We start from the raw sequence: 25,761 nt of genomic DNA, 5'->3' as shown, positions 1-25,761 counted from the left end.
AAGAAAAAGAAAGGGAGAGGGAAGGGAAGAGAGGGCCAGAAAGAGGGCATGGAGGAGCAGGAAGAAAGGAAAAAGGCAGGGGGCGGAGGGATGAGAGGGACCCAGAAAGGCCTTCCCTAAGGCGTATCATGGGGCCCCAGATGCCACCATTGTCTGGAAGGCATTGAAAATGCCAGGACTGGGAGGGAGGGTGCCATTCTTCCTACTGATAAGATATCAGCTTCTGGTGATGTTATCCTGGGAAAATCTGTGCCAAGGGACAGCAGAATTCAAATCAGTGATGAATCTGCCCTTTAGAGCAAGCCAAGCCACTGTCCCACTCTGCCCAGCCTCCCTCCCCCTCTTCCCACCTCCACCCTCTTCATTGGCCCCCTCAGCTCTCAGGTTGGCTCCCAAAGAAGGCCTTGCCTCCTGCGGGCAGGTTTGGACTGAGGAGGCCATGGCCTCTCTGATTACGCTCAGGGATACTTTCCCCCTACCTCCCACTCCATTTCCACCTTGAAGGAGAGCTGTCCACAGTCTGGGGCAAGGGGATAGGAGCCCCCCACCGCCAACCCCTGCTTCTGGGGCCGTGAGCTCAGGGCAGGACAAAGTCAAGGACGTGGCTGCTTGAATGATATTGACAGGGTCCAGCGTGAGCCCCCACGTCTGCCCCAAGCTCCCTTCCCTCCCACCCAGGCAATCCCAGGATGACAACCCAAGGAGGGTGGGAGTCCTGAAGCCTACAGTTTAATTTTGGCCTTTGTCCCCTTCCCTCTTTCTCTGGGAGCAGATGAGGGGCAGAGGGGATCTTGGAGGGTCCAACTAGGACCCACTATCATCTTCTGCTGAGTTGAGCCCAGTTCCATGGCCATGGAGCCCAGAAAGGCTGAATTGGAAGGAGTCCTAGAGGCCCCAACCTTTGTTCTTCAGGGGGAGAAACTGAGGCCAGAGACAACCTGAGTTGCCCCATGGTACACAGCTTCTTCCAGGCAGGATTAGAGTCAGGGTTAGGTTAGATAAGGTTAGAGTTTGTTCCCAAACCCTATCTTGTGTCCATTTGGCTACAGCAGTAGCTTTTCACCTGGTTCAGGGTTGTCTGACAGCTCTGTGACATCCTTGGGGCACAAGGTAGGGATAGGGTGAAGCAGACATGGTCAGGGCAAGGGTTGGAGAGCAGAGGCGTGAGGCATTTGAAGAGCCGACTCTTTGAAAAAGACCCTGATGCTGGGTAAGATTGAAGGCAAAAGAAGGGGCAGTAGAGGATGAGATGTTTAGATACCATCACTGGCCTGAGGGCATGAGTTTGAGCAAACTTTGGGAGATGGTGAAGGACAGGGAAGCCTGGCGCGCTGCAGCCCATGGGGTTGCCAAGAGTCGGACGCAACTGAGAGACTGAACAACAAAACGGAAGAGAGAACCTGGGCATCTGGGGCAGGGGTGGAGGGGAGAGGGGAGAGGAGGGGCACACTCATGGCGTAAGGACAGATCCCAGCACTGGCTGAGCATCTGTCATGTGCCTGGGGTGTTGTCTGGGGGCTTCTGTCTGCTTCTCCAGCCCTGACAAGTCAGCTTTCTTATTCTCCCTTTTTGGAACAGAAACTGAGGCTGCAAGAGGCCAACTCAGACTAACTCTAAAGCCCTGGCTTTTCCTCCAGACCTCGCTGGGGAGAAGAGAGGAGTAGGCAAAGGGTAGGAGGTTGAGAGTACCCCCACCTGGGCCCCCAGGATGCAGCCTTCCCTGGGCATGGGCAGGTCCAGGACCCCGCAGGGCTGAGGCTGTGAGAGCAATGGGGGGGTGGGGATCAGTCACCATGGAGAGGGGCAGGAGCCGAAGGAAAAGAGGCAGCAGACAGAGCGTCGTCACCAGTCTCGATTTCAGAGCCTGGAGGGCAGTGCACCTGCCCTTCACCCTTCAGGGAATTAGTGAAACAAACATTGGTCAAGGAACCCCAGAAATAAATGGGCCCCAAGCCCTTTGATCCTGGAGACACTGGAGAGCTGGGGCCCACCAAAGGCAGTCTGGGAGGCTTCACTGATGACTGGGAGTGCGAGAAGCCCTGTTTCAGGCCAAAGGGCAGAGGGAAGGGGAGGTCCTCCCTGGTGACACAGCACATAGGCACACAGGCCATCTGATCTGTCGGGCACAGGGCCTGAAGTGGCCTGGAAGAACTAGGGGGCCCTGGAGGGAAGCGGAAGGTGGAGGAGAGGGTGGGCCTGAGCTTGTAAGGAGAGGGTGCTTTTGACTCCAACCCCGGGAGTGGAGACCTCCTCCCCTCTTCTCAAGCTGGTTTTACTACTGCTCAGGGTACCCCAACAGGTCATGGGTGCAGGCCAGTGCCCAGCCCCAGGAGGGCTGAGAGTTTTCGGGTCTGAGGGGTTCGAAGGTAAGCACAGCCCCTGGGGTCATCTGAAGTGACCTTGGCCCCTCTCAAGGTCAGCAGGGCAACATGCTCACTCTTCTGCCTTCTGGGGACTCCCGCTCCTCCTTCCCTTGGCCCAAGGTCCACTCCCGGATGTGACCCCAAGCTCAGCTGCCGCAGAACCCTCTGGCAGAGGTGGGCCTGATCCAGCCCGGGCTTGGAGCAGACGAGGGGCCCCGGGCTCCACACGTGGGCACAGGAAGGGGCCCAGATGTGGTGTCCAACCCTGCAGTGCTCTTCCAAGAAGGACCTTCCCAGACTCGCAGGCCTCCCTGCAGGGGAGGGGAAGAGACTGCTCTGGCCATGCTCAGCTCTATAAGACTTGTCCTTTATTGGCAGGAAATTCCTGCATAGGTGTCACAAGTGGAGTAAACAATTGGAGTAAACACAAGTGGAGTAAACACAAGTAGAGTAAACATAAGTAGAGTAAACAAGATGCTTCTGGGCTCCTGGCTGGAGGGCAAGGGAGCAGAGGGCCTTGGTTCCCAGCAGTGAGGACAGGGCAAGCCCGCTCTTTCTGAGAGGGTCATCCTCGGGCCTGACAACTTCGGACTTCAGGTTCCTCTTGGCAGCCTGGGGCCGTGGAGGGCTCTGTTGGCCGCAGCCTCATCACCCAGATCTGAGTGAGGGGTGGCAGTCCCTGTCCCCATCACTGAGCAGTTGTCACCACTGTGGGCCTCTGAATGTGGAGCTGGGGAGGGTGGGAGAGAGGAGGTGAGACCAATGGGGGCCCCAGTGATGGCCGTGTCCAGGGGTAGTGAGCTGCCTCTGGGCCGGAGGGAGGCCCACCCTCCCCAGGCAGCCCCAGGCAGTGGACAGAGGAGAGAAGCCCCTAGCTGTGGGGGAAGGGTGCGGGGAGTTGGGGGTTCCTGAGTCACCTCTGTAGTGGGGTCCACGCTCCTCAAGGAGGGCTGGAAGTTTCTGTAGATGTTTTCAAGGCCAAACGTGTCCCCCTTCAGATCCTGACCTGTAAAGAGAGGTACTGGGGTGAGAGTGAGCCTGGGGGAAGCAGAAGAGACACACAGGATGGATTGTTTGCAGTAAAAAGGATGGGCTTGGGGAGTTGGCCCCACAGCTGCGCTAAACTCCTTTCCCACTGCCCATCCATCCTCCCCCCAGCCCAGCTTATCAGGGATGCGGAAGAGGGGCTGGGGAGGTGGCCCGGGATGACTCAGGGACAGGAGGGGATGGGAGCTGCCTTCCGACATGCGCCACGGGCAAAAGTCGAGGCCTGGTGAGTGGGTCCCCAAGGAGTCACTTGGTTTAGGGTGGGTAGGAGGGCGAGACTGCCTGGGGTCAACGGGCACACTTCCTCATAGCAACGGTAGCGACAACAGACAGAAGCAACTGTGCCTGGAATCTTCTTGTGTGAGTTGGCATGAGTCCAGCACCCCCTGTCTCCATCATGCAAAGAAACTCGCTCCTCAACCTTCAGAACCGGGTTTCAGGTCCACCTGGCATCTTCCTGATCATTCCTTTGCTCCCTCCCTCAAGATCCTCCCCCACCGTCTGCCCTCCTCGCCTGCTCTCCCCAACAATGTGGGCTGAGCTAAGCTGACTCCCCAGCACTGCCCGTAGGCCACAGGCCTCTCTGCAGACTTCAGACTGGCCTGATCTGGGGTATCTTCCCTCTGCACTTAACTGCCCACTGCCCCCCGTCTCCGTCATCCCCTCCCAGAGCCTGCAAACGACAGGCCCTGCCCAGCTAGCTCACTGGCATCTGAACTATGCTGACTGCTGTCCACACCTCCTGGTCCCCACCGTCCCCCCACTCAGCCTCATCATCCCTGGCCTGCATTAGTGTGCTGTTCGCTCCCTGAACTCCCCACTTTCGTGTGTCCCCCTCAAATCCTCCTGAATGAGCCACCCAAAATGCACGTCTGGTCCCCCTCCCTTCAAGCTCCTCCAATGGGTCCCCCCACCATGGGCCACTGACCAGTCCTGACCTAGCTCTGTCACTCTCCCGCCCCACTAACCCGCCCTTGGTTCCCTACAGGCCACTTCTTCTCCACCTCCACGCCCTTTCTTCAGCAGAGACCCTTGCCTGGAAAACCCCTCTCCCTTCCCATCCTGGGACACAGCCTCACTTGGCCATGGCCCGTCATCCCACTGTGTGTGAGACACGCTGGGGCTGGGCTCTGGGGAAGGATCAGGCTCTCAGTCGTTATGAGCAGCTCTGGCAGCCAGAGTGGGCTGAACCCGCGGGAAGCTCCGTGGAAGGACCGCGTGTGAACTGGATCTTGGAAACAGTGGGATGGGGATGTGCAGAGATTCAGACGACCAGAAGCAGCACAGTCTGCAAAGCGGTGGGCCACAGACTGGAGTGCAGGGAACTTGATGGGGAGAAGCCAAGTAAAGGCTGGAGGGTCAGCAGGGCTGCCCATGGGGACTCGGGGTCAGGAGGCTGCAGACTGTCTGGCTATTACAGCAGACGCAGGACTGGCTGGCAGGATGTGTGTGCGTGTCACCCACAGCCACTGGGAGTCTGACTGGTACTTCTCCACGCCGCCCCCACCCCCACCAGCCTGCCCCGCCTTGGCCCCTGATAAGATCTACCTTCCCAGATGCTTGTGTTCTCAAAACTGCCAGGGTAGCCTGCATCTTGCCACTCTCGAGACGCGTCGTACTCTTGCCTCCTGACAGAAATGACATGAGCAGCTGATGACGGAGAGGTGGGGGAAGGGCTCAGAGACCTCTGACCTCGGCCTCCAGAAGAATCTGCTCTGGCCAAGCCCTGAGTCAGGGAGGGAGGGGCCTGCCCCCAGTGGCAGGGGTAGAAACCGAATAGACATCCTGGAGATGTCCCCATCGCCTGCCCCCCACCCCAACCCCTCAGTGACCTTATCTGTGAGCTGGGGGCATCGGACTAGAGTCAGGGCAGTTTCCTTTGCCTGCTGGCCGGGCTCTGTACAGAACGTTACTCAGTCTCTTACAGCTGGGAAGAGAGCGATCATTCCCAGCGTCCTAGTGTGACAGTGCTGCTCTGTGGCAGCCAAGGTGATAAGCACCAGGTAATTTCATTACACAATCCAGTTTCAGTACATAAGTCTCTGTTTCCATTTCTCTGCCAAGCGGATATGTCTTATCAGATCGCAGGCTGCCCTCTGCTAGACACAGAGCTGGGAGGGACCAGCAGGAACTAGGAGGGACTCGAGGGTGTGGGGCAGGGCCTCACCCACCCCTGTTGGGCCTCAGCAGGGCCTCAGGATATTCTGACTATGGTCACCTCTCCCCCAGGCCCAGCCTTGGAAGCTTACCTGTGCCGTTTTCTCTGGGATCGGCTGAGTAAGACGATCAGAACCACCACCAAGACCACCAGGAGTGCCACCACGGCCCCCACAATCCCATATACCATGCTCTTGCTGGTGCTGGATTCACAGGTCTCCCCCGAGTACCAATGTGTGTCTGAGTTCAGGCATCTGGGGACACACACAAGCTCAGGCCAGTCCACCAGCTTCCCTCACCCACCCAATTTCTGCACCCCCTGCCCCCTGCCCCTGAAAAAAAAGATCAATGTCAAAGCACAGGAAACCATCTCACCCACTAAGGGCAGCTGCTGGGCACCCTCCCTGACTCCCCAAGTCTAACGGGTGGTGAGTGGGTGCAGGGACCGCAGATCCACAGAGCAGAATCTGAGAGGGCCGGGCACCTCATCCCACGCACGTAATGTTCACCCACGTAATTGCTAAGCATGTAATCGCTAAGCACAGTAATCGTTAAGCAGCTGGCACTTGGATGGCCTGTCACCATGTTTTATATTTTGTACTTTAGTTTAAGACGTAGCACCCCAGCAAGGAGGTGATAATGGCATGGTGGCATGGTGGCTGGGATGTTGTTAGGGACATGAATGATAGATGAAGAGAGAGGTCCATAGATACAGATTTGCAATTGATAACTGGAACTTTTTCAGAAAGGGGACTGCTTGGTTCTATGAGGCCTGTGTATGTAATCTGTACCTCCCGCTCCCATGGTATATGGGAGTGGGAGGTGGGAGACCTGGGAAGAGGAAAGAGGGATGTAGAGGCTGGGCTGGAGGTGCCTTGTGAGCTCTGTCCACCCTCACCCTGCACTCTTGGATGACCTTCGGGGAGAGTGGGACCCTACTACCAGAGAGGGCAGATGCTGGCCTAGAGGGAACAAGCACTTACAGACAACGGGGGCCGCTTTGCTGCAGCTGGCACCTGCCGTGGTGACAGTCCATTTCCGACTTCGTCCCTGGGGTGCACTTGGTCACACAGGCCAGCTTACCATCCAGCTCATCCACGTAGTAGAACTGGGCGAATTCCTTCGCAGCTTTCTTAGTGCATTGCTCTGGGGGCAGGTGGGGGGCCAGCAGGAAGTGTCAGCCAGATGAACCCGTCCCTAGGCCCCCCTATCCTGCAGGTTCACCGTCCACTCTCCATGGAGCTGCTCACCTTGCGGGTCAAAGTCGACCTTCACGGGGTCCACAGAGGTGGCCGTCTCATCGTAGCACAGGAGTGAGAGGCCTGCCCAGAGTGGTGAGAAAGAGAAAAACAGATGTGCCTCCCCCCGCCCGCTGGAAGCAGTCAGCCTCCCCTTTCCTCCTTGCTGTGACCAAGACTAGTAGATGCAGCTGAGGCTGTGGGCTGGCTCTGAGGGGGTCACTGGGGCTGCTGACCACCTCAGCCCAGGACTGAGAGGGGCTGCTGGGAGCAGCGCAGAATATGGGGAAGGTACCCAGGCTTGACATCTGGATTCCTCGAGGGAGGTCTCTGGAGTTCCAGAAGAGATGAGAGATGCAGGACGTGGGCGTGGGCCTGAGACCTCCCTAAGGGGCCCCACCCATCCTTTCACCACCAACATCAAGGGGTTTTCGGGGGGCTTACTTTTGCAGTCTTTAGAATTCCCGTGTAGCTGTCCGGTCTCATTCATAATCTTGGCCCTTACAATCTTAGTGAGGTTTTCAAACAGCTCCAGGTACCCCGAAGTATAGTTGGCCTCCATGATGACTTCGTGTTCCACCATGATGCTGCCCCGACTGGAACCGAGAGTCATCAGTCAACCCTTGTTGCCCGCCCTCCCAGCAAGTGGGGCCCAAGAAGCAAGAAGGGTGATGAGAAACAAATAGTCATGTGACCCAGGGGTGGGACAGAATATAGACTCTTCCCTCCAGCAGTTAACAACCTAGAGGGAGGCTACAATATAAGCCTGGGATTACAATATATGCCAATGGGTGAAATTCATTTCTGAAAATGGAGGCTGTTGGGCAAAGATGTGGAGGAATGGAACCCTTGTGCATCAGTGGGAAAGCAAACTGGTATAGCTACTGTGGAAAACAGTATGATGGTTCCTCAAAAAATGAAATATAGAATGATCATGTGATCCAGCAATTCCACCTCTGGGTATCCACCTCAAAGAACTGAGAGCAGGGGCAGGAGGAAATATTTGTACGCCCATGTCCATAGCCATCTTATTCATAACTAAACAGTGGAACCAATCAATCTAAGCGCCCATCAGCAGATGACTGAATTAACAAAATGCAATGGTATATTACATACAATGGAATATTATTCAGTCTCTAAAAGAAAGGAAATTCTGAGACATGCTGCAACATGCATGAACCTTGAGGACATTATGCTAAGTGAAATAGGCCAGTCCAAAAAGGATGAATACTGGGTGAGTATTTATGAGTAGTAATATGATATCCCTGAAGTAATCAAATTCAGAATAGAGGCAGAAGGCAGCATGGCGATTGTCAAAGGTGGGATGAGGTGGAATTGGGAGTTACTGTTTAATGGATACAGAGTTTCAGTTTGGGAAGATGAAAAAGTTCTGGAGGACTTCCCTGGTGGTCCAATGGTTAAGAGTCCACCTGCCTGTGCCAGGGACACAGGTTCAGTCCCTGGCCTGGGAAGATTCCACATGCTGTGGGGCAATTAAGCCTGAGACTACTTAAGTTCGCTTGTGCTAGAGTTCATGCTCAGCAACAGGAGAAGTCATGTGATGAGAAGCACATGTGTCACGATGAGACAGCAGACCCTGCTTGCCTCAACTAGAGAGAGTCCCCCACAGCAATGAAGACCCAGTGCAGCCAAAAAAAAAATTAAGAAGTTCTAGAGATGGACAGTGGTGGTTGTACAACAATGTGAATTTACTTAATGCTGCTAAACCATATACTTAACATGGTGAATTCAGTGGCTAATGACAGATTTTATGTTATGGGTATTTCACCACAATGAACATATTTTAAATGTAAACATTTAAGACAGAAGCTAATGGATTGCATTTTGAAAACCAAATAAGTAAACTTTTAGATATGAAGAAACATGAGGGCACTTTAGAAATGTTGGATTCCAACCCAGAAGCTTCTTGTTAGATGGTCGGCAATGCTCTGAGCAGAGAGCTCCTGAGACAAGGTCCATCACTGCCCACAGTCCTTGTGGCAAAGAAGTCGGAAGCAGGACCCAGGAGGACCTAACCCAATAAAATCCTGGGTCAGAATGGAGACAGAGACCATGGCTCTGAGGCTGGGTGTGGGTGGAGAATGCTGGGTTATGGAACACCACGGGTTCTTGATATGTTGGTAACTGACATGCCCCAGGCTCCCTCCTCACCCTTCTGTCTGCTTCTTCCCATCCTCCTCTGGGAGCTCTGCTTCTCCTGCCCATCCGTTAAATATGGATGCTTCCCATGCTTCTGTCCAAGGACAGCTTCACTTCCATGCTGTGACAATTGCCCCAGCCATCTGGTCTACTCCCCGAGCTTCCAGTGATGCCTGTCTGGGGACATCAATGCTGATGTCTCTGCTATAGACCCTTACTATCATACATTTGACCACCAGCTGCTCCATCACTTGACATGGCTGGGCCCCAGACACTTGAGGCTTAACAAGGCCCACGTCAAACTCATCATCTTCTTCTATTGTCCTGCTCCTTCTTATGCTCCTCATCTCAGCCAAGGGCAACCCACACTCCCAGAAGCCCAGAAATCTGGTGTCATTCCTCCTTTTCTTCAAACACCCATCAAAATCCAGTGATCTGCTGGTCCTGCCTCTTAAAGACCCTTAACACTGGACTACTTTCCTTCTTCATTAACACCTCTCAGGCCTAGGCTACTATTGTCTCCCTCCTCTGTCCATCCATTCTCAACCCTGCAAACAGATCTCATGGTCTGCAGTGCAAAGCATTTACTCTGCCACATGGGCAGATGATGCTTCACATGTAAATGAGCATGTGTCACTTTTCCAACCTCCTCTCCCACCACAGCCCCTTTGTCTTTAAGAAGCCAAATGTGCTTTGTGTTCTTAGAATCTGAGCTCCTTTCTCTTACCTGTAGGCACATCATGGATTTCCTCTTGTAACACTCTCCCACTCCCTTGCCTCTAGTCGGCCCATTCCTCATCCTTCAAGCCTCAGCTTAGCTGTATCTTCCTCCAGGAAGATTTCCCTCAGTCTCACTGACCCTGCATTCAAGACCTCTCCCTCTGTACCTCGTGTGTCTCTTATAAGTCTAACCTCAGTAACTGAGTTATCATAACTACCATAACTCTAGCTACCATAACTCTAGCTAGCTACCTGTGCTCTGCCCTTCTAAGCACCATGAAGAGCAGAACCCAATGTTCCCAGCACCTAGCACAGGGTAGACTTCCAATATTAACTTGATAAATGGATGAATGCTGAATGAATGAATGCATGGTCTCAGAGCCCTCAGGTGTTGCTTTTTTTGACCCAGCCAGGTACTGATACTCTAACCATTTATGATAGGAGGAGGCAGGAGAGCAGACAAGAGAGAAGAGCTTCCCACAGTCTATAAACCTTCCCACCCCCATACTCACAGCAGTCTTTTGACATTCACGCCTCTGTATTGGGGAAAGTTGTTGCCCCTGTAAACTTCATCCATCTGAAAGAAACAAGACAGCTGAGTTCTTAGAAGCCTGGAATGTGCAGCAGTCCCTGTTCTCTGTGCTGGGGGAAGTCCCTCAGAACCTCCTTTCCCCAAGGAGTCCCTGTATTCAGTTCAGTCAACTCAGTCGCGTCTGACTCTTTGCGACCCCATGAACTGCAGCACACCAGGCCTCCCTGTCCATCACCAACTCCTAGAGTCCACCCAAACCCATGTCCATTGAGTCGGTGATGCCATCTGCCCATAGGAAAGAAGGAAGGGGGTGCATAGGGATGTCCCCTCTTCCAGGATTCACATCAGGGAATCTAGGCTTCCTCTCCTCTTACCCGACTCTTGAATACTTGAACGAAGTTCTTGTATGCAGCAGAGGAGTTGTCCTTTAGGTCATCTGTGAAATTCCTGTTAGTCACTTTCACTTTCAGGTCTACAGTGGCGTTGATTTTCTGGGGAGTCTCTATGGAAACAGGGCATATTATGCATGAGACAGCAACCTCATAGTTATGCCTTCCAGGAATAGCTAATTCTTCATTTGTTGGCTTTATGGGAGAGGAGAAAGTGTGTAGGGAGGCAGACAGAAACTCAAAAGGCAGGTAGGAGTAGCTGAAACATTTGCCCCTTATCTCTGAATACCAGGAGGAGCTACTAGTCAGAATCTTGATTCAGTGAGACCTGACTGGAGGGCACCAGATGATCATTCAGATGAGAGAGGCAAGTTAACTAGTGAAAAGGGCTCAGAAGTGGGATGCAGGAAATCCATGCTCTACCTGCATTTTGGCCTGGGTGAAAGTCACATTTTCTTCTCTACCTGCACAATTAGGCAATGGTAGCAAATGAATCTTCCAGTGTTGCCCTCCTATTTTGAATGGTTAAGGGATGTGGAAATGATCTACAAGTCTCAAAAAAGGTCTTTACCTATGGAGAAGTATTCCTTGAGGGATTTACACTGGTAACCAAGGTAGCCTTGGGCACAGATACATTCTTTTCCGTTCCAAATGCCCCCATTGTAGCACTGCCCTGCAAAGAGGTAGAACATTCCAGAGGTTACCATGGAAGCCCAAGACACAAAACATCAACTCTCGTTCCAAGTCCCATCATTCAGACATTGCACTGAAAGATGGAAATGGGACTAGATAATCATGCTGTAACTGAGAGCCCTCTGCCACCATTTCAATCCCCAGGAGATAGTGGGGAAAGGAGAAGGAACAACAGAATGGAAGGAAGCAAGAGATGAAAGAGGACACTCAAAGAAATCAAGAGTCCTACAACTCAAAAGACAGGCACACCATCCACTTGGATGATGTATACTGGCAACAAGATGGTGCTGGAAGTGTGGAACAAGATCACAAGGAGGACAAAACTGATTAGCTGATAAGGGCGATGAGCAGGAAGAGCCCTTAGAGTGACATACAAGTAGACTTACATGGTGTCATAGTTGAAGAGTGGGTTGTCCTCACAGTTGTCTGTGTCCTAGTGAATGGGGGATGCAGGGTTGAAGTGGTACTGAATCCAGGGACTGGAGTACCAGTGGAGCCAGGTGAAGTGGAGGACACAGGAGAAGAAAAGCCAGAAGTCGACTCTTTGGCAGTTGTGGTGGTATGTTGTGAGACCACAGTGTGGGTGGAGATCTCACTGGGGCTTGACGGGGAAGGACTTGCACTGTTTGTACTGTGCAAAGAATGGGTAGAGAATGATGGCATGGACCCGTCTGAGGAGCTGGTGTAGAGAGTGGATCCCAGAGAAGAAGATGTGGTCATGTGTCCATCACCAACGGAAGTGGTTAAGGATTCTCCAGGCCTTGATGTCGAAGCAGAAATTTCATTCCCTACAGTAACAGTGCTGTTCAAGGTGCCTGTAGGTTTTGATGAATCAGGGGTGGAAGTAGCAAGAGTGAGTTCCTCTGTGAGGCCTGTGATTGTCTGTGTGGAGACAGAGGGGGTGGTAGACAGCAGGGTGGGAATAGAAGAGGAAGCTAGGCTACTACTGTGGCTGGGATAGGAAGTTGACATAGAAGATTTGGAAATGGTTGAAAGGACAGAGGACATTTCAGTAATTGTTGTTGTACTGAGTCCAGTCCTGGAGGTAGTGGTAGAAAGTCCCTCAGAGTTTGAAGGTATATAAAATGTTGAGGTGTAAGAGGAGACTGTATCTGTTGATGGTGCTGAGACTATTGTGGACACAGTGGCTTCAGGAGTAGGATACGTGGTCCTTTCTTCATCACCAGTGGAGGAGGTAATGGATTCAGCTGGACTTGAAGTGGACACAGGACTTCCATCCTCTTGAGAAATTGTCGATGTAGGTAAGTCCGTGACTTGAGAAAAATCAGATATGGTGTTGTGATCTGTGGATTTCTGAGTGACAAAAGTGGTAGACTGTACTGAACCAGACGAGCTGGAAAATGTCTCTCCAGTGCTAGATGGGGCTGTAGAGCTCTCAGCAACTCCTGTGTGGGAACTCTCAGAAGAAACACTAGATGCAGACCACCCAGAAGTAGTGGCAAAACTCCCAGGGCGTGTGGTGAGGGAACCCTCAGAAGACATGGTGAATTCAGACAGACCAGAAGTGGTTGGGGAGGACAAGGGAATTGTGGTATGGGAACCATCAGAAGACACTGTGGATTCAGACAGACCAGTAGTGGGAGAGCTCCCAGGTACCATGGTGTGGGAACCTGCAGAAGACACTGAGGATTCAGACTGACCAGATGTGGTGTAGAAACCCTCAGAAGACATTGTGGATTCTGACAGACCTGATGTGGTGGTGGAGCTTCCAGGGACTGTGGTGGGAGAAGTCTCAGAAGAGACTGTGGATCCAGACTGACCAGATATGGTGTGGGAACTATCAGAAAAGATGGTGGATGCTGACAGAATTGATGTGGTACTGGAGCTACCAAGAGTTGTGGTGGGGGAACTCTCAGAAGAAACCATGGATTCAGACAGACCAGATGTGGTGATAAAACTCCCAGCGACTGTGGTGGTTGATCCCTTAGAAGAGACTGTGGATTCAGACTGACCAGATGTGGTGTGGGAGCTCTCAGAAGAGAATGTGGGTTCAGACTGATCAAATGTGGTGGTGGAGCTGAGTAGGACTGTGGTTTGGGAAGCCTCAGAAGACACTGTGGATTCCGAGAGACCTGATGTGGTGATGGAGCTTCCAGGGACTGTGGTGGGAGAAGTCTCAGAAGAGACTGTGGGTTGAGACTGACCAGATGTGGTGTGGAAACTCTCAGAAGACACTGTGGATTCTGACAGGACTGATGTGGTGGTGGAGCTCCCAGGGATTGTGGTGGTAGAACTCTCAGAAGAAACTGTGGAATCAGACTGACCAGATGTGGTGTAGGAACTCTCGGAAGAGACTGTGGATACAGACTGATCAAGTGTGGTTGTGGAGCTGAGAAGGACTGTGCTTTGGGAAGCCTCAGAAGACACTGTGGATTCTGAGAGACCTGATGTGGTGATGGAACTTACAGGAACCGAGGTGGGAGAAGTCTCAGAAGAGACTGTGGATTCAGACTGACCAGATGTGGTTTGGGAACTCTCAGAAGACACTGTGGATTCTGAAAGGACTGATGTAGTGGTGAAGCTCCCAGGGATTGTGGTGGTAGAACTATCAGAAGAAACTGTGGATTCAGACTGATCAGATGTGGTGATAAAGCTCCCAATGACTGTGGTGGGAGATCCCTCAGAAGAGACTGTGGAATCAGACTGACCAGATGTGGTGTAGGAACTCTCAGAAGAGACTGTGGATTCAGACTGATCAAATGTGGTTGTGGAGCTGAGTAGGACTGTGGTTTGGGAACCCTCAGAAGACACTGTGGATGCCGAGAGACCTGATGTGGTGATGAAGTTTCCAGGGACTGTGGTGGGAGAAGTTTCAGAAGAGACTGTGGGTTCAGATTGACCAGATGTGGTGATAAAACTCCCAGGGACTGCGGTGGGAGAAACCTCAGAAGAGGCTGTGGATTCAGACTGACCAGATGTGGTGTGGGAACTCTCAGAAGAGACTGTGGATTCAGACTGATCAAATGTGGTGGTGGAGCTGAGTAGGACTGTGGTTTGGGAACCCTCAGAAGACACTGTGGATTCCGAGAGACCTGATGTGGTGATGAAGCTTCCAGGGACTGTGGTGGGAGAAGTCTCAGAAGAGACTGTGGGTTCAGATTGACCAGATGTGGTGATAAAACTCCCAGGGACTGTGGTGGGAGAAACCTCAGAAGAGGCTGTGGATTCAGACTGACCAGATGTGGTGTGGAAACTCTCAGAAGACACTGTGGATTCTGACAGGACTAATGTGGTGGTGGAGCTCCCAGGGATTGTGGTGGTAGAACTCTCAGAAGAAACTGTGGAATCAGACTGACCAGATGTGGTGTAGGAACTCTCAGAAGAGACTGTGGATTCAGACTGACCAGATGTGGTTGTGGAGCTCAGTAGGACTGTGGTTTGGGAAGCCTCAGAAGACACTGTGGATTCCAAGAGACCTGATGTGGTGATGGAGCTTCCAGGGACTGTGGTGGGAGAAGTCTCAGAAGAGACTGTGGGTTCAGATTGACCAGTTGTGGTGATAAAACTCCCAGGGACTGTGGTGGGAGAAACCTCAGAAGAGGCTGTGGATTCAGACTTACCAGATGTGGTGTGGGAACTCTCAGAAGAGACTGTGGATTCAGACTGAACAAATGTGGTGGTGGAGCTGAGTAGGACTGTGGTTTGGGAAGCCTCAGAAGACACTGTGGATTCCGAGAGACCTGATGTGGTGATGGAGTTTCCAGGGACTGTGGTGGGAGAAGTCTCAGAAGAGACTGTGGGTTCAGATTGACCAGATGTAGTGATAAAACTCCCAGGGACTGCGGTGGGAGAAACCTCAGAAGAGGCTGTGGATTCAGACTGACCAGATGTGGTGTGGGAACTCTCAGAAGAGACTGTGGGTTCAGACTGACCAGATGTGGTTTGGGAGCTCTCAGAAGACACTGTGGATTCTGAAAGGACTGGTGTAGTGGTGAAGCTCCCAGGGATTGTGGTGGTAGAACTATCAGAAGAAACTGTGGATTCAGACTGATCAGATGTGGTGATAAAGCTCCCAATGACTGTGGTGGGAGATCCCTCAGAAGAGACTGTGGAATCAGACTGACCAGATGTGGTGTAGGAACTCTCAGAAGAGACTGTGGATTCAGACTGACCAGATGTGGTTGTGGAGCTCAGTAGGACTGTGGTTTGGGAAGCCTCAGAAGACACTGTGGATTCCAAGAGACCTGATGTGGTGATGGAGCTTCCAGGGACTGTGGTGGAAGAAGTCTCAGAAGAGACTGTGGGTTCAGATTGACCAGATGTGGTGATAAAACTCCCAGGGACCGTGGTGGGAGAAACCTCAGAAGAGGCTGTGGAATCAGACTGACCAGATGTGGTGTAGGAACTCTCAGAAGAGGCTGTGGATTCAGACTGACCAGATGTGGTGTGGAAACTCTCAGAAGACACTGTGGATTCTGACAGGACTAATGTGGTGGTGGAGCTCCCAGGGATTGTGGTGGTAGAACTCTCAGAAGAAACTGTGGAATCAGACTGACCAGATGTGGTGTAGGAACTCTCAGAAGAGACTGTGGATTCAGACTGACCAGATGTGGTTGTGGAGCTCAGTAGGACTGTGGTTTGGGAAGCCTCAGAAGACACTGTGGATTCCAAGAGACCTGATGTGGTGATGGAGCTTCCAGGGACTGTGGTGGGAGAAGTCTCAGAAGAGACTGTGGGTTCAGATTGACCAGATGTGGTGATAAAACTCCCAGGGACTGCGGTGGGAGAAACCTCAGAAGAGGCTGTGGATTCAGACTGACCAGATGTGGTGTGGGAACTCTCAGAAGAGACTGTGGGTTCAGACTGACCAGATGTGGTTTGGGAGCTCTCAGAAGACACTGTGGATTCTGAAAGGACTGATGTAGTGGTGAAGCTCCCAGGGATTGTGGTGGTAGAACTATCAGAAGAAACTGTGGATTCAGACTGATCAGATGTGGTGATAAAGCTCCCAATGACTGTGGTGGGAGATCCCTCAGAAGAGACTGTGGAATCAGACTGACCAGATGTGGTGTAGGAACTCTCAGAAGAGACTGTGGATTCAGACTGACCAGATGTGGTTGTGGAGCTCAGTAGGACTGTGGTTTGGGAAGCCTCAGAAGACACTGTGGATTCCAAGAGACCTGATGTGGTGATGGAGCTTCCAGGGACTGTGGTGGGAGAAGTCTCAGAAGAGACTGTGGGTTCAGATTGACCAGATGTGGTGATAAAACTCCCAGGGACTGTGGTGGGAGAAACCTCAGAAGAGGCTGTGGATTCAGACTGACCAGATGTGGTGTGGAAACTCTCAGAAGACACTGTGGATTCTGACAGGACTAATGTGGTGGTGGAGCTCCCAGGGATTGTGGTGGTAGAACTCTCAGAAGAAACTGTGGAATCAGACTGACCAGATGTGGTGTAGGAACTCTCAGAAGAGACTGTGGATTCAGACTGACCAGATGTGGTTGTGGAGCTCAGTAGGACTGTGGTTTGGGAAGCCTCAGAAGACACTGTGGATTCCAAGAGACCTGATGTGGTGATGGAGCTTCCAGGGACTGTGGTGGGAGAAGTCTCAGAAGAGACTGTTGGTTCAGATTGACCAGTTGTGGTGATAAAACTCCCAGGGACTGTGGTGGGAGAAACCTCAGAAGAGGCTGTGGATTCAGACTGACCAGATGTGGTTTGGGAGCTCTCAGAAGACACTGTGGATTCTGAAAGGACTGATGTGGTGAAGCTCCCAGGGATTGTGGTGGTAGAACTATCAGAAGAAACTGTGGATTCAGACTGATCAGATGTGGTGATAAAGCTCCCAATGACTGTGGTGGGAGATCCCTCAGAAGAGACTGTGGAATCAGACTGACCAGATGTGGTGTAGGAACTCTCAGAAGAGACTGTGGATTCAGACTGACCAGATGTGGTTGTGGAGCTGAGTAGGACTGTGGTTTGGGAACCCTCAGAAGACACTGTGGATTCCGAGAGACCTGATGTGGTGATGGAGCTCCCAGGGACTGTGGTGGGAGAAGTCTCAGAAGAGACTGTGGGTTCAGATTGACCAGATGTGGTGACAAAACTCCCAGGGACTGTGGTGGGAGAAACCTCCGAAGAGGCTGTGGAATCAGACTGACCAGATGTGGTGTAGGAACTCTCAGAAGAGGCTGTGGATTCAGACTGACCAGATGTGGTGTGGAAACTCTCAGAAGACACTGTGGATTCTGACAGGACTAATGTGGTGGTGGAGCTCCCAGGGACTGTGGTGGGAGAAACCTCCGAAGAGGCTGTGGAATCAGACTGACCAGATGTGGTGTAGGAACTCTCAGAAGAGACTGTGGATTCAGACTGACCAGATGTGGTTGTGGAGCTCAGTAGGACTGTGGTTTGGGAAGCCTCAGAAGACACTGTGGATTCCAAGAGACCTGATGTGGTGATGGAGCTTCCAGGGACTGTGGTGGGAGAAGTCTCAGAAGAGACTGTGGGTTCAGATTGACCAGTTGTGGTGATAAAACTCCCAGGGACTGTGGTGGGAGAAACCTCAGAAGAGGCTGTGGATTCAGACTGACCAGATGTGGTTTGGGAGCTCTCAGAAGACACTGTGGATTCTGAAAGGACTGATGTGGTGAAGCTCCCAGGGATTGTGGTGGTAGAACTATCAGAAGAAACTGTGGATTCAGACTGATCAGATGTGGTGATAAAGCTCCCAATGACTGTGGTGGGAGATCCCTCAGAAGAGACTGTGGATTCAGACTGACCAGATGTGGTTGTGGAGCTCAGTAGGACTGTGGTTTGGGAACCCTCAGAAGACACTGTGGATTCCGAGAGACCTGATGTGGTGATGGAGCTCCCAGGGACTGTGGTGGGAGAAGTCTCAGAAGAGACTGTGGGTTCAGATTGACCAGATGTGGTGACAAAACTCCCAGGGACTGTGGTGGGAGAAACCTCCGAAGAGGCTGTGGAATCAGACTGACCAGATGTGGTGTAGGAACTCTCAGAAGAGGCTGTGGATTCAGACTGACCAGATGTGGTGTGGAAACTCTCAGAAGACACTGTGGATTCTGACAGGACTAATGTGGTGGTGGAGCTCCCAGGGACTGTGGTGGGAGAAACCTCCGAAGAGGCTGTGGAATCAGACTGACCAGATGTGGTGTAGGAACTCTCAGAAGAGACTGTGGATTCAGACTGATCAAATGTGGTTGTGGAGCTCAGTAGGACTGTGGTTTGGGAAGCCTCAGAAGACACTGTGGATTCCAAGAGACCTGATGTGGTGATGGAGCTTCCAGGGACTGTGGTGGGAGAAGTCTCAGAAGAGACTGTGGGTTCAGATTGACCAGATGTGGTGATAAAACTCCCAGGGACTGTGGTGGGAGAAACCTCAGAAGAGGCTGTGGATTCAGACTGACCAGATGTGGTGTGGGAACTCTCAGAAGAGACTGTGGATTCAGACTGATCAAATGTGGTGGTGGAGCTGAGTAGGACTGTGGTTTGGGAAGCCTCAGAAGACACTGTGGATTCCAAGAGACCTGATGTGGTGATGGAGCTTCCAGGGACTGTGGTGGGAGAAGTCTCAGAAGAGACTGTGGGTTCAGATTGACCAGATGTGGTGATAAAACTCCCAGGGACTGTGGTGGGAGAAACCTCAGAAGAGGCTGTGGATTCAGACTGACCAGATGTGGTGTGGAAACTCTCAGAAGACACTGTGGATTCTGACAGGACTAATGTGGTGGTGGAGCTCCCAGGGATTCTGGTGGTAGAACTCTCAGAAGAGACTGTGGATTCAGACTGATCAAATGTGGTTGTGGAGCTGAGTAGGACTGTGGTTTGGGAAGCCTCAGAAGACACTGTGGATTCCGAGAGACCTGATGTGGTGATGGAGCTTCCAGGGACTCTGGTGGGAGAAGTCTCAGAGGAGACTGTGGGTTCAGACTGACCAGATGTGGTGATAAAACTCCCAGGGACTGTGGTGGGAGAAGCCTCAGTAGAGACTGTGGATTCAGACTGACCAGATGTGGTGTGGAAACTCTCATAAGAGACTGTGGGTTCAAACTGATCAAATGTGGTGGTGGAGCTCAGTAGTACTGTTGTTTGGAAACCGTCAGAGGAGACTGTGGATTCAGACTGACCATATGTGGTGTGGGAACTCTCAGAAGACACTGTGGATTCTGACAGAACTGATGTGGTGGTTGAGCTCCCAAGGACTGCAGTGGAGGATCCCTCAGAAGAGACTGTGGATTCAGTCTGATCAAATGTGGTGGTGGAGCCCAGTAGGACTGTGGTGTGGAAACCCTCAGAAGACACTGTAGATTCTGACATAACTGATGTGGTGATGGAGCTTCCAGGGACTGTGGTGGGAGAAGCCTCGAAAGAGACTGTTGGTTCAGACTGACCAGATGTGGTGATAAAACTTCCAGGGTCTGTGGTGGGAGAAGCCTCTGAAGGGTCTGTATATTCAGACTGACCAGATGTGGTGTGGGAACTCTTAGAAGACACTGTGGATTCTGACAGAACTGATGTGGTGGTAGAGCTCCCAGGGCCTGCAGTGGGGGATCCCTCAGTAGAGACTGTGGATTCAGACTGACCAGATGTGGACACAAAACTCCCAGGGACTGTAGTGGGTGATGCCTCAGAAGAGACTGTGTATTCAGACTGACCTGATGTGGTATGGGAACTCTCAGTAGACACTGTGGATTCAAACTCATTAAATGTGGTGGTGGAGCTCAGTAGGACTGTGGTTTGGGAACCCTCAGAAGACACTGTGGATTCTGACAGATCTGATGTGGTGGTGGAGCTCCAAGGGTCTGCAGTGGGGGATCCCTCGGTAGAGACTGTGGATTCAGACTGACCAGATGTGGTGATAAAACTTCCAGGGACTGTAGTGGGGGAAGACTCAGAAGAGATTGTGGATTCAGACTGAGCAGATATGGTGTGGGAACTCTCAGAAGACACTGTGGATTTAGGTGGACCTGAGTAGCTACCAGGGACTGTGGTGGAAGATCCCTCAGAAAAGACTGTGGATTCAGATTGACCAGATGTGGTGAGTATACTCCCAGGAACTGTGCTATGTGAATCCTCAGAAGAGACTGTGGATTCTGACTCACTAGATGTGGTGGGGATACCCACAGAAGAGACTATGGATTCAGACCAACCAGAAGTAGTTGGGGAACTACCAAGTACTGTGGTGAGGAAAACCTCAGAAGAGACTGTGGATTCAGACTGTCCAGATGTGGTGTGGGAACTCTCAAAAGAGACTGTGGTTTCAGACTGATTAAATGGGGTGGTGGAGCTCAGTAGGACTGTGGTTTGGAAACCCTCAGATGACACAATGGATTCTGATGGAGCTGATGTGGTGGTGGAGCTCCCAGGGACTGTGGTGGGGGAAGCCTCAGAAGAGACTGTGGGTTCAGACTGACCAGAAGTAATGGGTGAACTCTCAAAGACTGTGGTGAGTGAATCATCAGATGAGATTGTGGATTCAGACTGACCAGATGTGATATGGGAACTAGCAAAAGAGTTGGTGGTTTCAGATTGAGCAAATGTGGCGGAGCTCAGTTGGGCTGTTGTTTTGGCACCCTCAGAAGACACTGTGGATTCAGACTGACCAGGTGTGCTGGTAAAGGTCCCAAGGACTGTGGTGTGCGATCCCACAGAGGAGAGTTTGGATTCAGACAAACCAGAAGTGGTGCTGGTACTCCCCAGTATGGCGGTGATGGAACTTGCAGAAGAGACTGAAGATTCAAATGGACCAGAAGGGGTGACGGAGTTTTCAGAGACTGTGGTGTTAGCAGAATTTTTTGTGTAATCTGTTGTTGTCATCCCTGAAATAAAAGAAGTTGTAGTTTGTCAGGACTTGAAAGGGATGCAGTTCTTTCATCTTTGATGTATGCAGTTTCAAAGAATTATTATTTTGAACAAATATGAAATGTGTGTAGAGAGTGTCTTTATTAAATGTTGTTGCTGTTTGTCTAGAGTCTTGAGCGGTGCTTGATTCACCAGGACCAGAATATACTGAAGCTTTTATATTATCAGTGGTATTTAAGGAGGCAGATGGAACTGAGACTTGAAAATTCTTAGATTGTTTTAGGAAAAACGAATTGCCTTCTAGTAAATATGGCTGATGGTCCATCACCCTAGATATGTAGGTGTCACCAGGACTTGATGGGGCATTTTTGGTTAAGATACTTGTAGAGAAAACTACATCTTAAGCGTGAGTTGGGAAAACTCAGAGATGACGTTACTATGGTCTATGATTTTGTTATTGCATTTAGTGGCAGTCTGTCCCAGGATGCCCGGGACATAGCTGGTCAGTCTGTTACACTGAAGCATGGCTTTCCTTTCCAAGGGTTTAGGAAGTGTTAGGGCATCTGTAGATTTGGACAATTTACCAATGGTAATCTTGAAATTTGGTATCTTCTGTTAAATATAGAAATTTTTATAGAGCAAGATATTAATATCACTAGCTAATGTTCTGAGAGTTGATTGTGATTTATGACTTGAATTGTTAGTTATGGCTGTGCCTGTGGATTTTGACAAATCTGCATGTTTGTACATATATATACACACACATATATATACATGTATGCATGCCCAATGACTTCAGCCGTGTTTGACCCTATGTGACCCTATGTACTATGGCCTGCCAGGCTCCTCTGTCCTAGGGATTTTCCCAGCAAGAATACTGAAGCAGGTTGCCATGTCCCCCTCCTGATCCAGGGATGGAAACTGCATCTCCTGCAACTCCTGCACTGCAGCAGATTCTTTACTGCTGAGCCACTAGGGAAGCCTATATATATATACTCACACATACATATATACACACACACACACATATATACGTATATACCATTTTTCTCAATCCATAGTGTAATCTGCAAACACTTGAACTGAGAATGCCTCCACTTCAAGTATATATGTCTACTTTTGCCCAATATTGCCTGTGCATTCCTCCCTGGGCACCCTGGGACATGTGCGTCTCCTTGGGTACCTGGCATAAATTCTAGCGGATAGTTGTACTCACACAAATGCCCCCTGCACATTCCTTTTGCCCCTCACATTTTGTGATCTGCAGGCCACATGATCCCCTCCATCCTCTGGCCAGTACTTAGTCAGACAAGTCTCTCTTCCCATCCTTTACATCTAAGGTTCCTCCTCTACCCCAATACTTCCTACTGACCCCGAAGGAATAGGAGAGCTGTTACCCTGGACAATTCATCGCCTGTCCTCTCTCTCCAGATACACTTACACAGGGACTAGCCACTCTACTGGAATGCTGCCACCTCTACCTGGCTGTCCTGTGTTCATCACAACTGCCCAGGTAAGCTCTTCCTCCCCCAGCTGGTCCTACAGCCCACTCAAAGAGTTGCAACTCTCCAATAATGGGAGCTGGGCTTGCACCCTGGGGCTGGAGGGCTTCTTTTGTGTTCCCTGGGCCACTTAGAACATGTGGCTGCATGTGTGGAACTCTATTTTCCTATGAAAGGTGGAACTATAACCCCTGGCTCCTCTTCACTGTGCCTGTAAGGTGAATAAGATCAAATATGGAAAGGATCTTTGAGACAGTTACACCATATATCTAGGGATTATTAGGAATTCCACAGGATAGTGTACAGGAAACTTCCTAGAGAGGTCAGGGAATGTGGCCTATCGTCCCTCCTATCAGTCCCCCACTCCTCTGCAGATACCCTGGGGCTGCATGTTTCTCATCTCCCAGGAAGGTGGTCTTTGGCCCCTGGCAGAGGGGACAGTGGAAGCCGTCAGGGCAGCAGGACCCTCTACCATCCCAGATGCTCCCATTTTCAGAGGGTCCTTAAAAAGGCAGACAGTCTCAGGGCGAGACCAGGAGCTGGACCAGGACTGGAGGCCATGAGAGTGGACCATTAGTGAAGACATGTCATTCACACCAATGGTTCTGGATCATTGGCTTTGCAGAGCTTCCATCAGAACTTTAGGGGAAAAGTGATATCAAATCATTGATTAAGGTAGTTCAAATCAAAGGTGCCATAATGCCTATGATTTGTAGGATTCTAAATGCATGATACTAGATGCTTGGGGCTGATGCACTGAGACGACCCAGAGGGATGGTACAGGGAGGGAGGAGGGAGGGGGTTTCAGGATGGGGAACCTGTATACCGGTGGTGGATTCATGTTGATGTATGGCAAAACCAATACAATATTGTAAAGTAATTAACCTCCAATTAAAATAAATAAATGTATATTTTTTTAAAAAGGAAAAAAATTAATGTAAAAATCTTGACAAGATTACTTGGTTCTTTTTAAGTCAGTAGATATGTTTGTTTTGTCCAGTTCTCTTGCACAGAGCTGACTCATTAGAAAAGATCCCGATGCTGGGAAAGAGTGAAGGCAGGAGGAGAAGGGGATGACAGAGGATGAGATGGTCGGATGGCATCACCAACTCAATAGACATGAGTTTGAGTAAGCTCTGGGAGATAGTGAAAGACAGGGAAGCCTGGTGTGCTTCAGTCCATCGGGTCGCAAAGAGTTGGACACGACTGAGCAGTTGAACAACAACTTGCCTACCAAGTGAAAGAGAAGGTGCTGAGCTGGGAGGCTGCGAAGGGTGGAGGTGGAGGCATCCTTGAGGCTTGGGTATAGGAAGGATCAGAAAGAGAGAGTACACATTGAGGGCTTTAGTCAACCCAAAACAAACTGTAACACGGCTCAGAGTAAACCCAGGCTGGTGGACAAATGGGCCCCCACCCCTCAAGGACGCTCCTGGCCCTCCCCCGACCAGTGCAATTCTAGAGCATCAAGGCCCATTTAAGGGACACGGGGTGTGGGGAGGGGGAGGAGGAGGGAGGGAACTGTCCCTCTGCCTTTCTCGGAAGGCTTCAAAATGAAAGTAAAAGCCAAGCTCTCTTTTTGCTTCCTTCTTTAAAAAGAAAGGGTTTTGTGGACTTAGGTATTATAAGTTTTAACGGGCTTTTAAAGTTATAAAAGTTGACTATTTTTGTTGTCACATGTCAAGAATGAGAAAGCATATAAAGGCAATTTATGATCCCTAACTGAAGCATAAGAATGAGTAGAGGTGGAGAGAGGTGACATTTACTGGCTGCCTATCAAATTCCTGAGTAGTCGTATCACACTGTAATTCAATGACCGTGTATGTAATTGCCTTTGCTCCTTACTGATAACAGAGGAAATATTTCTGCCATATTCAGCTGGACCCAGAGCAGATGCTCCATGAGGAGGTCTTGGATAAAGGAGTGAATGAACACTGAAAATTCTGTCTGATACTTTTTGTAAGTTATTTAGTGTCATCTCAGGAGGAAGACGTGACTATTCCTGTTTCACAACTGAATTGAGGTTCTAAGGGTTAAATATCTTCCAAGTTCACCCAACTGGTAAGATAGAATTCAAGCACAATCTGAAGGTAGCTTTTACTTTCAGCATAAGGAAGGGGTTTGCAAAGAGGAGAAGAACAAGGAAAGGTTTCAAGTTTAGGGAACAGCATGTGTGGAGGCTCAGAGTACATGTTTGGATTGAAGCTGGATGTTGAGAGACCAGAGGAGGCAGAGAGAAGGTTGTCAAGGTGAGTGTGAAGCCAGCTCTGGACTTGACTCAGCAATAGTGAAGAGTGTCCAGGAAAGGCCATGGTCACAACTGTGCGTTAGGAGCAGAACCTGGAGAGAAGGGATGGTGAGGGCAGGGGACGATTGATGAGCCCACGGCAGCACCTTCACTGGGGGCCCCAGTGAAGGCCAGGACACACGCTGGCACAGTCTCTGAACAGGCTTTCTTTTATCTTCACTCCTGAATCCGCACCGTTTACTCCAGTTTCCTGCCACTCACGTGTCTACTATAGCTGCGACCAGCTTGAGCACCCCAACCCCTGTCCATTTCACAGTTTCCCTTGCTCCTGGAATCTCTCATCTCCTTCAGATTCTAAGACACCACTGCCTCCTAATCACCCTTTTTCTCCTCCCTTGTTCTTTCCTCTTCAGTATCTAAGTGAGCAGAGTAGAAAAGACTCTGATGCTGGGAACGATTGAAGTCAAAAGGAGAAGGGAGCAGCAGAGGATGAGATGGTTAGATAGCATCACTGACTAAGCGGACGTGAATTTGAGCAAACTCCAGGAAATAGTGAAGGACAGAGGAGCCTTGGGTGCTGCAGTCCACGGTGTCGCAAAGTGTTGGATGGGACTGAACAACAACAGCAACATCTAAGTGAAACCCTCAAGATAAAGGCTCCGCCGTATCCCTCATCTTCCCAGCAGCAATCCCCTCTGTGCGCAAGGCTTTAACTCATTTCTGGGAGGGACAAGGAAAAGCCACCATAGGGAACTTCTCTGGTAGTCCAATGGCTAAGATTCCCTGCTTCCAATGCAGGGGTCCCAGGTTCAATCCTTGGTCAGGGAACTAGATCCCACATGCCACAACTAAAGATCCCAAGTGCTGCAACTGAGACCCAGCCCAGCCAAATAAAATAAATACATAAATATAAATATTTTTTAAAAGGG

The 25,761-nt window shown here is 50.7% G+C and overlaps 1 protein-coding gene across 1 annotated transcript; it reads right to left on the bottom strand.

The window, feature by feature from the left end:
* Positions 1-2,715: 2,715 nt before the first annotated feature.
* On the bottom strand, positions 2,716-21,100 carry LOC113883364 (mucin-12-like). The gene is made up of 11 exons (XM_027527045.1): positions 11,686-21,100; positions 11,178-11,279; positions 10,592-10,719; positions 10,198-10,262; positions 7,250-7,401; positions 6,818-6,889; positions 6,551-6,713; positions 5,660-5,821; positions 4,959-5,038; positions 3,281-3,369; positions 2,716-3,093 (listed from the first exon to the last, which is right to left on the bottom strand). Exons 1-11 carry the CDS (start codon positions 21,098-21,100, stop codon positions 3,052-3,054), a joined length of 10,470 nt encoding a protein of 3,489 aa, XP_027382846.1. The 3' UTR covers positions 2,716-3,051.
* Positions 21,101-25,761: the final 4,661 nt, after the last annotated feature.

The sequence above is a fragment of the Bos indicus x Bos taurus genome, chromosome 25 (assembly GCF_003369695.1).
Source record: "Bos indicus x Bos taurus breed Angus x Brahman F1 hybrid chromosome 25, Bos_hybrid_MaternalHap_v2.0, whole genome shotgun sequence".
NCBI classification, from domain to species: domain Eukaryota; kingdom Metazoa; phylum Chordata; class Mammalia; order Artiodactyla; family Bovidae; genus Bos; species Bos indicus x Bos taurus.
This window is presented reverse-complemented; position numbering and strand designations above follow the sequence as displayed.